Source organism: Ambystoma mexicanum, chromosome 5p, assembly GCF_040938575.1.
Source record: "Ambystoma mexicanum isolate Mex_15411 chromosome 5p, UKY_AmexF1_1, whole genome shotgun sequence".
In the NCBI taxonomy this organism is placed as follows: Eukaryota; Metazoa; Chordata; class Amphibia; order Caudata; family Ambystomatidae; genus Ambystoma; species Ambystoma mexicanum.
Window position 1 is genome coordinate 58,870,657 of NC_090930.1, and position 13,974 is coordinate 58,884,630.

A 13,974-nucleotide genomic window follows, 5' to 3' on the forward strand; every position below is an offset into this window, starting at 1 on the left:
GGATGTTCCAGAGTCTAGGGGCATAGACAGAGAAGGTCTGTCTTCTGGTACTTTCCTTCCTGCACTGGCGGAGTTCATGTCTACACATGGCCTTACTTCGGGTGGATGTCAGGCCTGCTGAGATGATGCTGAGTTTCTCAGTGAGGTGGCTTGGGGACTTCAGGGTGACAGCCTTGTAGAGGATGCAGCAGGATTTGAAGATGGTATGGGTTTGCAACAGGAGCCAGTGCAGTTTGATGAGGGCCGGGGTGATGTGCTCGAATTTGCAAAGTCCTTTGATGAGTCTTGCAGCAGCATGCAGGACACATTTCAGGGGTGCCAGGGTAGTCGCCAGAAGGCCTTCCAGACAAAAGCTTGGACAGCAGACCTGAAGTTGTTTTCTGGAGTGAATGGGTGATTTTTGGTAGGAGAGAACGCTGGTACCAAGCTGTTGGTGCCTTTCTTACTGTGGGCTTTTTGACCGTGAGGTGTATGTCGATATTGAAAGCACAGGGGCTTGGTGCGGGTGGCCAACTGGAGTGTAAAGCACTCCAGGTGCATAGCAGAGAGCCAGGTCTGAATGTCAGGGTGTTCGGTGTTGTTGGCCAGTGGTATAGATTCGTTCTGGGGGGGTTCACGTAAGCACTGGACATCCAGGACTGGATCAATGAGAGGCATCCCCTAAGTCTGAGGATGTCTTTGATGGAGGATATCTTGAGATAGAGCTGCGTGCCATCTGCATATTGGTGAATGTGGATGTTGTGTGGACCCAGGTGCGGTCCAAGTGGCTTGCACTACCATCACAATGTACGTGTTGGGGTACACTACTCTATACAATACATACATGATAACAGGTATTTCCCTTTTGAAGTTGTAAATGGAAAAAGTCTCAGTAGTGGAAAGGGCCGTCTTTTGGTTTGTGTGCGTGTTAATGCAGCCGGGAACTTTGCCGCAATCACCCCCCATGAGATTTGCGTTCTGTCCTTGAGCATTCATTGACCTCACACCTAGAGGTTCATGATATCATTAGAAAAGTGTTATGTCTCAACTAGTGGACTATAATATAATGGGCAAGTTGGGGTATAAATGCTAGCAGCTTATACTATGGTTGGGACAGTAGCGATATGATATGCTATGGCATTTATAACGCGCCTATACACAAGTGTTTCAAGGCGCGACGAGGCAAGGGAGGGGGAACAGAGGGAAGACAGAGACAACGATCTTACTAGGCCAGGTGACATTGAGATTGCGCAAGTGCAGGGGAAGGGGAAAGGGGAAAAGTGCGGGGGGGAGGGGTCAGTGCAGTAGATGAGATCAACAGTAGAAAATATAGAATAAATAGAAAGCCATAGGTGAAGGGTGCGGCCAGCTGGTGGCAAGTGCAAGGGTAAGTGCAGACATCAGGTGTCAAGTGCAGGTAGTGGACTGTAGGGGTACAGAAACAGTCCACAAGTGCGGGGGTTGCCAGGGAGGCAGTGCAGGTGTGCAACTGGCGGGGAGGGGACCTGGGCTCGAGATCAGAGGGTGGCCAGGGGACCAGTGCAGTTTCATAATAAGATAATTATAATTCAATTACACAATTGTAATCTATAAATTTGAATATTCTGCTGTATATGGCCAGTTGTGATTTCACAGGTAGGGGGTTATACATGGGATAAAGCACCCTCTACAGTAAATTATAAGGATATTGCAAATCCGTGAACAAAAAGAGCAATGTGGCCAAAGGCCTGGGCCCTTGATAAGGTCACAGAACTCTGTGGGGGCATTTTATTCCTTCTAATACATGCCCATGAATGGTCATCCCCTTTAATACCTTGTCTCTTTCTTTATCTAATGTACGAGATATTGCAGTTGTTGACACATATGATCACTGTAGACCCTTTTGGATAAAAAAAGCTAATATGCAGCTCCTAATGTGTTTCAGAAAACTATTGTAAGCAGGTTGTTAAAAATGCACTGAAAAAAACATGTTTATTGAGTGCTTTAAAAAAAGTAATAACATGCAGATTCCTGCTCACGTGTTGAACTCCAGCAGTGCACCTTAACTAGTTCCTGGTCAATTCATGGCTGTGAAGTGTCACTATTTTAAAAGAAATGTATTTTTAAAAGCTTGTTGTGGCTTTAATTAAGTGTCACAGTGGCGGCTGGAAATCTGCTCTGTGCTGGCTCAGGCAGCGGGCATTATGACGCCACAGCTGACGTTTCGAGGTCACAGCTAGCCTGTAGTAAGAACATTATTTTCAGGCTTCCATGCAGATATTGCAGGATAATATTTACAAGGATATTTTATTCTTATACTTAAAGTAATGCTCCACTTTGAATGAATATTACATTCAAGTTCAAGTTTATTAAATCAGATTTGTCCATTAGCCATGAAAAGCATACATTGCAAATGAAATCCTTGTAGGAACACCCAATAAAAGACCACATGCATCTAATACCAACCCTCCCCACACTAGAAGAATGAACCAGTTCATTGCTCGTCCCCCCATCGCAAACAGCCAAAGAGGGGCAACGCAAACATGTATATTTCTTCCCCGGCTGATCAATACGAGCCTGACACATATTCACGCAAATTAGAAACAAAATCAGTATCGTTGCAGTGCCCCCCCCCCCAGAGTGCCGAATATCATTCATTATAAATTAGGGTTCTAACGGTTTCCTCCCCAAGTCTGTAAAGCACTTACAAATGAATAGAAGATGCCATAAGTCCTCCTGTCAGCCATGTGGCAGACACCGACCCCCCGTTAAGGCGAGCATTTAGAGGGAACACATTTAAACGAATCATCAAAACAATTCTCCAGCATTCTGGTGTTGAAAGCTTGCATACTCCCCCCTGCCCGCACCGCCACCACCACTTTAACACCTCTCGAGGTGGAGAACAGTCTGAGCGAGTCCAGTGTGGAGAGCACTTTCTAATCCTCCACCCGGTCGGCAGGGGGAGCTCTTTGTCTCCACTCTGGGCAAAGTAACGAGATTGCGTCGCCCTTCTCACATTAGCAATGGGCACCCTTCAGGACACCACCGATACCCGTTACAGTCCCGGGACCTTGCAGATTTGCTGAGGGCGTTATGGAAGTGCGTTTCTCAGATTCCCCCATAAAAACTGAACTTTTACTTTGTCTGTGTTTCAAATTTGGGCACCTCTAATACGAGTCAAAGAGCGCTGTTTCGGTCAGTTTGCTTTTTTAGAATGTTATTCTGAATAACCTCCAGCTTAGTGCATTTAAAATGTCCCCAATAATCTTATACACCTCTAGGGATTTATGCAAGATACGCCCACCAAATCTATGATGTTATGTTATGTTACTTGGCATTTATATAGCGCCTTATATATCACTGATGTGACCTGAAAGCGCTGGTAGGTTGAACGCCCTCAGGAACCTTAGTTCAAGTCAGTAGAGAGAGATAGTGTCGTATGGTGCGTGGGTGCACCGGATATGTGTGCAGCTGGTGTGGTTGATGGATGATGGCTGCTTTCTAGAGATGGGTGTGGTGCTGAGGAATCAGTTGGATGTGTAGTCTGGTGGGTGGACACCCAGACTGGGTTCTGGTTGCATTAAGCCTGAGGAACGCCTATTTGAACAGCTGGCTGGAATGTGCTCAGCTAACTGTTTATTATTAGGATGATGAGTCGTGTTTGTATGTGAACAGCTAGGCCGAATTAACAGGGGTATAGCTGCGTTCTAGTTGAATGATGGTGTATAGTAGAGAGTAAGTGTAGTGGTGTGATATGGTGGTTATCAGTAAAAGCACCATCCACACCATCTGCGATATGCACTCCATCTGCGACATGCACAACATCCACACCACGCACACCACCCACGGCATCCACACCACCCGTGACATCCACACCATCCGCGACATCCACACCATCCGTGACATCCGTTCCATCCACTCCATCCACTGCATCCATTCCATCCGTTCCATCCATTCCATCCGTTCCATCTGCTCATTGGTTCCATCCACTCCATCTGCTCCATCCGTTCCATCTGCTCATCGGTTCCATCCACTCCATCCACACTATATGCTCATCCACTCCATCCGCTCCATCCACCCCATCCTTTCCATCCACCCCATCCGTCCGTTCCGTCCATTCTGTCTGTCCTGTCGGCTCCATCCGTTCTGTCGGCTCCATCCGTTCCCTTCGCTCCATCCGCTCCATCCACTTCGTCCGTTCCATCCGCTCCGTCCATTCCATCCGTTCTGTCCCATCCTCTCATCCGTCTCATCCACTCATCCGTTCCATCCACTCATCCGTTCCATCTGCTCCATCCACTCCATCTGTTCCATCTACTCCATCCGTTCCATCCGTTCCATCAGTTACATCCGTTCGATCTGTTCAATTCACTCTATCTGTTCCAGTCACTCTATCCGTTCCATCCACTCACTCCTTTATTTTCTCTACTCAATGAACTCTGACATTCTGTTTACTGTGCCCACCCACTCCGTTTACTCCATCCGTCAACTCCATTCACTCAAATCATTCCCTCTAATCCATCTATTGAAACCTATCATGTGGGTGAGCACCAGGTAGGGCAGCTTCGTAGTGTGTTTCGTCGTTCGGTTGCTGGGGGGTTTGGACAGATCTTTGGGTGGTCATCGGTGTTATGGGAAGAGCCACGTTTTTATTAGTTTGCGGAATGACAAGTAGTCTTCGGTGTGTCGGATGTGGGGTGGAAGCAAGTTCCATAGAGTGGGGGCCAAGGCTGAGAACGAGGATCCTCCTATCCTGACCGAGTTGGTGGTTGGTATCACTAGAAGGAGGGCGGAGCTTGATCTTAGAGTGTGTGGTGGGTGGGAGGGTTTTATCCTGTCTTGCAAGTATAGAGGGCCGGTCTTGTGAACTGCTCGGTGGGTGATGCACAGGGTCTTGAAAGTGGCCCTTCATTCGACTGGGAGCCAGTGGTGTGTTCTGAGAGCTGGAGAGGTGTGGTCTCTTTTGCCCAGTGCTAGTAGCAATTTGGCGGCAGTGTTTTGAGCTCTTTGTAATTTAATGAGGTGGTATGCCCGGACTCTAAGATAAAGGGATTTAGCGTAGTCCAGTCTTGACATTACAATAGACTTAACAGCGGCAAGTCTGTTGGGAAAGGAGAGGTAGGGAAAAATGTGTCTAAGAATTTTGAGGTGGTAATGACAAGACTTAGATACGTTGTTGATTTGGTGAGAGAGGGTTAGTTCAGAGTCCAGAGTGCATCCAAGGTTTTTACTGTGGCAGAGGTGGTGGGTGGTTGGCCCATGATGTGGACCAAGGTAAAGGGTGAGGGAGAAGGTTGGTGTTGCCGCACACCATGATTTTGGTTTTTGTGGGGTTTAGGAGGAGGTGGTTTGTAGTCATCCAACGATCAATGTCGAGGAGGCAGGCTGTGAGGTCGGGCTGAGAGTTGCAGTCTGAGTTGAGGAGTTTTAGGATTATTTGAGTGTCATCGCCATAGTTGTAGCACAGGATATTGTGCGGGCAGATTATTCCAGGGAGAGTGGACATATAGAGGTTGAACAGGAGGGCCAAAAGGCATGATCCTTGTGGTACTCCAGTGTTGACTGGTCGCGCGGCCAAGGCAAAGGTGGAGAGGAGGGTTATTTGTTTCCTGTTGTTGAGGAAGGAGGATATGCATCTGAGAGAATTTCCACAGATTCCTAGGGAGTGGAGGTGGTCAAGTAGGATTGAGTGGTTAATTCTGTCGAAGGCGGCAGAGAGGTCTAAGAGGATTAGTGCAGCGCATCCTGCAGAGTCCACGGTGAATCTTAAAAGCCCCCCAACCTTATCTGGGCTTTTCTAGATGATTCGCCCATTTCCTGTTTTTTGTGAATAAAATACCAAGATAACAAAACGCATCCACCACCTCAATTTTCGTGCCGTTTTAAAGCCAGGAATGAGTATGTTTCTTTCCTGCACTTCCAATAGCTTGGCCCTCCTGCACCCTCTCCTGACTGGTGCATCATGGGATACTTACTTGTGGTGTATTCCGGCGGCGCATAGATTTCATTGAGGTGGCCGGAGCCGGGCTTGGCCACCTTTAGGTAGACCATGTCCGAGGTGTTCTTCAGGGCCGCCACCGCCTCCTCGTGGCGCACATCCTGGAGGTTTGTGTTATTTACCTGGGGTGAGAAGGAGAGATGGAGGGAGAGGGTGGGGGGAGAAGGAAGAGGGCGGGAGAACGTGGAAGGAGTGGGAGATGGAAGGGGAAAAAAGACGCCAGAGAGAGAGAGGAAGAAAGGAAAGAGGAAGCAGGACAGAGGGAGGAAGGGAGAAGAAGGTGGCAGGGAAGGGAGAAGGAGGCAGGGAGAGAGGAAGAATGATACAGGGAAGGTAAAGGAGGCAAGGTAGGGGGAAAGGGCAGGGAGAGAGGAAGAAGGAGGCAGGGGGAGAGGAAGAAGGAGGCAGGGAGAGAGGAAGAAGGCAGCAGGGAAGGGGAAGAAGTTGGCAAGGAAGGGGGAAGGAGGCAGGGAGAGAGGAAGAAGGGAGCAGGGAAGGGAAAGAAGGAGGCAAGGAGGGGTAACGGGCAGGGAGAGAGGAAGAAGGTGGCAAGGAAGGGGTAAGGAGGCATGGAGAGAGGAAGAAGGAATCACGGAAGGGAAAGAAGGAGGCAAGGAAGGCCGAAGGGAAGGCAGGGAGAGAGGAAGAAGGCGGCAAGGAAGGAAGAAGGCAGTGACAAGGAAGGGGGGAGGAGGCAGGGAGAGAGGAAGAAGGCGCAAGAAAGTGGGAAGAAGTTGGCAAGGAAGAAGGAGGCAGGGATAGAGGATGGAGGAGGAAGGGAAGGCGAAGAAGGTGGCAAGGAAGGGGGAAGAAGGCGATAAGGAAGGGGAAGGAGGCAGGAAGACAGGAAGAAAGAAGCAGGGAAGGGATAAGGAGGTGGCAAGGAAGGGGAAGGAGGCAGGAGGACAGGGAGAAGGAAGCAGGGAAGGCGAAGAAGGTGGCAAGGAAGAGGGAATAAGGCAAAGAGAGCAGAAAGGAGGTGGGGAGAGAGAAAGAAGGAAGCAGGTAAGGGGGAAGAAGGCAGGGAGAGAGGAAGAAGAACGCAGGGAAGGGAAAGAATGAGGCAAGGAAGGAGGCAGGGAGAGAGGAAGAAGGAGGCAGGGAGGGAAAGAAGGAGGCAAGGAAGGGGGAAGGAGGCAGGAAAGGGGGTAGGGGAAGTAGTCAAGGCAGGAGGTGGGGGCGGGGAGAGAGTGAAGGAGTGAGAGAGAGGATACAGAGAGGCACAGTAGTTTAGGGAGGGAACAGGGGGCAGGAGGACGGAGAGAGAATTAAAGACATGTTGATATAGACAGGTATACTTTAGTCTTTGAGGTGGATTTAATGACATGCATTCTTTTTATAAGAAACCAGCACACGTATGTGCACGCACTGATACATATAGTCTTATGCTGCCTTGTTTCTTATGCGCTCCCCACTTCTCAGATCCTTCTGGCAGTGGCATGTGGGGGGCTGGCACAGAGTAATTCCTCACAGTATGGGGGCAGTATAGCACTAGTGTGGCAACAGCCCAGGCTGGGAGTAAGGGAATGCCCCCTTGCCCTTCCAACACAACCACTTCCCGCCCGTGCCTCCCCCAAGTTTCCTAGTGCAGCGGTGTACAACCTTTGGGTCTCCAGATATTTTGGACTACAATTCCCATGATATCTAGCTATTGGATAAGCTAGTTAGGGATGATGGGAGTTGTAGTCCAAAAAATCTGGCGCGTCAAAGGTTGCAGACCCCTGTTTCTACTGTTATCCCATGCATGCAGTGAATCCCTGCGCCACCGTGTGCAGAGGCTTAGCAGAATGCAGGCAAGGGCCCGGCCAATCAGCTGCTGCACCCCCGCCTCCCTCCACTGTCAAAATCAAAATGTGGCTGTGAGAGGAGAAGAGGAGCAGGGATGGAAAGAGGAGATGAAATACAAACACACAGCAACAGCTACAGGAAAAATGATAAAATGCTTGACAAATACAAAAGGGAGAGATGGGAAGACGTGGAAACCCATAGCGCAGCCTCACAGGTGCTCGCTATGCCAGTGCATAATAGGGGGAGAGGGCGCGCTACCCCGCCCCGCCTGCCACCGTAAACAGCCAGGCGCAGCAAGTGGGGCCATAAAGGAGCCAGGCACAGGAAGTGGGGCCATAAAGGAGCCAGGCACAGGAAGTGGGGCCATAAAGGAGCCAGGCACAGGAAGTGGGGTCATAAAGGAGCCGGGCACAGGAAGTGGGGCCATAAAGGAGCCAGGCACAGGAAGTGGGGTCATAAAGGAGCCGGGCACAGGAAGTGGGGCATAAAGGAGCCAGGCACAGGAAGTGGAGCCATAAGATGGTCCCTATAAGTAGGGATCTCGCAGGGGGTGTGGCCTAATGTTCGCCCTGAAGTCGGCAGCTAACAAACCGGAGATAGTGGAAATGAAACTTAGCGCAGAGCTGAAGCTAGGCAGGATAGGGGACTTTCACAAAGCCCCCATTCAAAGAATGTGTTGTTTCCCCACTAGGGGTGGCCCAGAAGAAAGAGGAGGGGCAGTTCAGGCTGATACACCATCTCTCCCACCCAAAGGGGGCATCCGTGAAGTGCGGGCTTCATCCGGACCAGTGTTCGGTGGACTATACCTCTTTCAACGAGGCACTAGACCTGGTGAAGGAGGCAGGCAGAGGGGCACTGCTGGCAAAGGCAGACATTGAGTCAGCATTCCGTCTGATGCCGGTCCACCCTGACAGCTTTAGGTTACTGGGGCTCCAGTTCTGGAACAAGCTCTACTTGGGCAAGTGCACGCCAATGGGCTGCACTATCTCCTGCCACTATTTTAAGCTGTTCAGCACTTTCCTCGAGTGGGCAGCTAGAAGAAGGTGCGCAGGTGCAAGAGTGGCGCACTACCTGGATGACTTCCCATTTGTGGGTAGGAGTGGCGAGTGAGGCTGTGGGGGTGCGCAAAGGGCTTTTGAGCATTTGACAGAGGAATTCAGTGTCCCCCTACCTGGGGAGAAAACTGTTAGGCCAGCTTCGATCCTGACTTTCCTGGGTATTGAGATAGACACCATTGAGGGACTCTGCAGGTTACCAGTAGCGAAGGTAGAACAGTTCAGGGAGGCTGTCCGAGAACTGGGAAGGTAGGAGAAGGCAACCCTAATGGAATTGCAGAAGCTGCTTAACTTTGCAGGCAGGGTGATCCCAGCAGGCAGGGTTTTTGCAAGAAGACTATGCAGTTTGCGAGTGAGCTATCCATCCTGCTGCAGTTTGAAAGTGAGCTATCTATCCTGTTGCAGTACGCAAGTGAGCTATCCATCTTGCTATCCACCCTGCTGCAGTACGCGAGTGAGCGATCCATCCTGCTGCAGTTCGCAAGTGAGCTATCCATCCTGTTGCAGTTCACGAGTGAGCTATCCACCCTGTTGCAGTTTGCGAGTGAGCTATCCATCCTGCTGCAGTTTGCAAGTGAGCTATCCATCCTGCTGCAGTTCGTGAGTGAGCTTTGCAGTTTGCGAGTGAGCTATCCATCCTGCTGCAGTTTGCAGGTGAGCTATCCATCCTGCTGCAGTTTGCGAGTAAGCTATCCATCCTGCCGCAGTTCGCAAGTGAGCTGTACATCCTGCTTTAGTTTGCGAGTAAGCTATCAATCCTGCTGCAGTTTGCAAGTGAGCTAGCTATCCTGCTGCGGTTCACGAGTGTGCTGTCCTTCCTCCCAGGGTTTGCGAGTGAGCTGTCCATCCTGCTGCAGTTTGCGAGTGAGCTATCTTTCCTGCTGCGGTTCGCGAATGAGCTACGCATCCTTCTCCAATTTGCGAGTGAGCTATCCATCCTGCTGCATTTTACGAGTGAGCTATCCATCCTGCTGCAGTTTGCGAGTGAGCTATCCATCCTGCTACATTTTACGAGTGAGCTATCCATCCTGCTGGCTGCAGTTCGCAAGTGAGCTATCAATCCTGCTGCAGTTCGCAAGTGAGCTATCTATCCAGCTGAAGTTCACGAGTGTGCTATTCATCCTGCTGCAGTTTGCGAGTGAGCTATCCATCCTGCTGCAGTTTGCGAGTGAGCTATCAATCCTGTTGCAGTTTGGGATTAAGCACAGAACACTGTGGGCCAGATTCTGGCATAATGCACACTATTTTCATGAAGGTGGATTGAAACATGAAGAATGCCTCGACTCTTGGTTTTGCTGCCTGTGTAGAATTGCTGTTATGAACCTTATCCCAGAAACAGAGCTGTCCATGCTGCTGTTGTGCGCTTTCTTGTGTTTGGGTTCTTTGCGTTTCCGGTTTTTCATAGGAGCTGTTTCGTGATGACTTGGGCGGAAGTCTGCTGAGCTGCTTCGTGATGAGCGGGGCAAAAGTCTGCTGAGCTGTTTCGTGATGACCAGGGCGGAAGTCTGCTGAGCTGTTTCGTGATGACCGGGGCGGAAGTCTGCTGAGCTGCTTCGTGATGAGCGGGGCAAAAGTCTGCTGAGCTGTTTTGTGATGACCAGGACGGAAGTATGCTGAGCTGTTTCGTGATGACCGGGGCGGAAGTCTGCTGAGCTGTTTTGTGATACCGGGGCAGAAGTCTGCTTTTGCCATTGTTGTCTGCCATCAGATGGGTCTGGTTTATGGGTATTTTTCGACACAGGAGCAAGTTCAGTGCAGTCCAGACAGGAAGCGGTGGGGCCTTCCAAAATCTTGATAGCACTACTGTGATTTGCCTCGGATTATGCTTGCATCCCCCCCCCCGCAGTGAGATTGATTGGTGTACTGCACATTCGGGCAACCTTTCTCCGCAGAGTGACTACCAAGTTCAGCAGTGTGATTGCCACTTTCCTCAATATGATGACCACCTTACGCAGTGTCATTGCCTTGTACAGTAGGGTGAACGCCTTGTTTCCAAATGCGATTGCTGCCTTGCTCCGCATTGTGACTGCCACATTCAGCAGTGTGATTGCCACATTCAGCAGTGTGATTGCCATTCTGCGAGCTGTGATTGCCACGTTTCACATTGTTAGTTCCATGTTCTACGGTGCGATTGGCTTGTTCTGATCCATGATTGTTGGGTTTCACACTATGATTGCCTTGTTCCACACTGTGCTTGCCTTTCTGTGTCGTGTGTTTGTTGTATTTCCCATACGGATAGCTTTGTTCTGTTGTTCCATGTGATTGCTGCTGTCTGCATTATGACTGCCTTCCATTGCAGTGACAGACATGCTGTGCAGTGTGATTGCCATGTTCTACTTTCACCTTATGATTGCTGTGTTACGTACTGTGATTGCCTTGTTGCAGAGTGTGCTTTCCTTGCTCTGCAGTGCCATTACATTGTTCTGTACTACGATTTCCTTGTTCTGCATTGTGATTTCCTTGTTCTGCAGTATGGTTGACTTGTTTTGTAGGGTGATTGCCACATTCTCCAGTGTGATTTCCAGGCTGTGCGAGTTGCCGGAATTGTTCTGCATTGGGATTACCTTGTTCTGCAGTGTGATTGCCACATTCTCCAGTGTGATTTAATTGCTGTGCGAGTTGCCTGCCTTGTTCTGCATTGTGTGATTGCCACATTCTCCAGTGTGATTTCCTTGCTGTGTGAGTTGCCTGCCTTGTTCTGCATTGTGTGATTGCCACATTCTCCAGTGTGATTTCCTTGCTGTGTGAGTTGCCTGCCTTGTTCTGCATTGTGATTACCTTGTTCTGCAGTATGATTTCCTTATTTTGTAGTGTGATTGCCTTGTTCCGCTGTGAATGTTGTATTTGACATTATGATTGCCTTGTTCCTCACTGTTATTGCCTTGTTCTGAAGGGCAATTGCTTTGTTCCACAGGGTGATTGCCTTGTTCCGTACTGTCATTGCCTTGTTGTGTAATGTGATTGCCATGTCTTGCAGAGTGATTGCCACGTGCTTCAGTGTGTCCGCTCCATGATTGTTGAGTCACATTATGATTGTCTTGTTGTGCACTGTGATTGTCTTCATCTACTCAGTGAGTGTTTTGATTCACATGCTTATCTTGTTCCAGACTGTGATTACCTAGTTCTGCAGAATTTCTGAATTATGACTGCCTTGCTCTGCAGTGGAACTGACAATTTCAGCAGTGTAATTGCAGCTCTCTCCAGTGTGATTACTTTGCTCCGTGATTGTTTCATTTCACATGTTGATTACCTTGTTCTGCAGTGTGACGGCCACATTCTCCAGTGTGATTTCCTTGCTGTGCGAGTTGCCTGCCTTGTTCTGCATTGTGATTTCCTTGTTCTGCAGTGTGATTGCCACATTCTCCAGTGTGATTTCCTTGCTGTGCGAGTTGCCTGCCTTGTTCTGCATTGTGATTTCCTTGTTCTGCAGTGTGACGGCCACATTCTCCAGTGTGATTTCCTTGCTGTGCGAGTTGTCTGCCTTGTTCTGCATTGTGATTTCCTTGTTCTGCAGTATGATTGACTTGTTTTGTAGGGTGATTGCCTGGGGGCTCTGCCACTGTCTACCACCCACAAGCTGGTGGTAATAACAGATATACAAGCACTTAAAGAGGCAATGCAGTGCGTGGCGCGCGCACTCTACTCTCTCTTTATTAAAATTACTATGGCATCCATCTTCCGGCGCCTTTTCAGCAGAAACTAAAAAGAACTCTGAATTCTATATTTACGCCCCAATCTGTTCCTCCTTCCCCTGCTTTTCTCAGAAGCAGCTCTCTCCGCCGTATGCTGTGTTTAGTGGGATTAAATTAGGAATGACATAAACCTGAGACTTCCTGTTCTGCCTCTTAGCGTAGGCGTGGCTAGACTCCCCTAGGCCAAGGAAGGGTTGCATCTGGCCATGCTACATAAAGGAGAGGGTGGTGCGGGGGCATACAATAACAGCTATACAACCTTACATGACAGACTGTCTCTCATTTGCTAGCTTTGCCCACTCAAGGAGCTCCTCTCCTCACAGAGTGCTGTAATCCTGTTAGTTTCTGTCAGGGGTCTGCAGCCTGAAGCTTTCCAGATGTTTCGGACTACGACTCCCATGATCCCTCAACATTCACTGTGCTGGCTAAGGCTGATGGTGGCTGTAGTGGGAGACTGCAGCCCTGGATGGGAGACCTTTCCAGCTGTTGCCATGTGTTCATTTTAAAAGGAAATCGCATTAAATTACTCTGCTGAAATACTGTTCTCTTCTTTTAATTTGTTGAAAACCTCAAGCACCGACCGTATCGCTGCAAATGACTCTTCACGGCCAAAAAACAGCCACTGCCACTCAGAAGGGGGGGGGGGATTGGCTTAGCATTGCGCATGTACAGGTTTCTAGGAGCCTGGATGTCTGATGGGGTGACCTCCAGACAGTGACCGTCCAATAAGGGAAGCTTCTTTCACTTGGGCCCTCATCTTGGGTTTGAAGAACAGAGGGCTGAGAGCTTCCGGGTGAGTGATGAGAATAAGTTCCAGAGAGTGACTGTCTGACAACCTTCGGCCTTCATCTTGAGCGTCAAGAACAGAAGGCTGGGGCCTCTGGATGAGGGACAAGAGTCAGTTCCAGAGAGTGACCGTCTGACAACCTTTGGCTTTCATCTTGGGCTTGAAGAACAGAAGTCTGGGAGCCTCTGGATGAGGGACAAGAGTATGTTCCAGAGAGTGACTGTCTGACAACCTTCAGCCTTCAGCTGGGCGCTTCTGGATGAGGGACAAGAGTATGTTCCAGAGGATGACCATCTGACAACCTTCGGCTTTCATCTTGGGCGTGAAGAACAGAAGTCTGGGAGCCTCTGGATGAGGGACAAGAGTATGTTCCAGAGAGTGACCGTCTGACAACCTTCGGCTTTCATCTTGGGCGTGAAGAACAGAAGTCTGGGAGCCTCTGGATGAGGGACAAGACAATGTTCCAGAGAGTGACTGTCTGACAACCATCAGCCTTCAGCTGGGAGCTTCTGGATGAGGGACAAGAGTATGTTCCAGAGGATGACCATCTGACAACCTTCGGCTTTCATCTTGGGCGTGAAGAACAGAAGTCTGGGAGCCTCTGGATGAGGGACAAGAGAATGTTCCAGAGAGTGACTGTCTGACAACCTTCAGCCTTCAGCTGGGAGCTTCTGGATGAGGGACAAGAGTATGTTC

At 49.6% G+C, this 13,974-nt stretch overlaps 1 protein-coding gene across 9 annotated transcripts in view; it reads right to left on the reverse strand.

Annotated features, from left to right (window-relative positions):
- DLG3 (discs large MAGUK scaffold protein 3) overlaps nt 1-13,974 on the reverse strand; it is a 2,111,742-nt gene that overhangs the window by 912,923 nt on the left and 1,184,845 nt on the right. For all 9 annotated transcript variants that reach the window (XM_069612439.1, XM_069612441.1, XM_069612436.1 and 6 more), the window contains one exon: nt 5,934-6,078. In XM_069612439.1, coding sequence (XP_069468540.1) covers nt 5,934-6,078 — 145 coding nt within the window. The remainder of the gene's footprint in view (nt 1-5,933; nt 6,079-13,974) is intronic.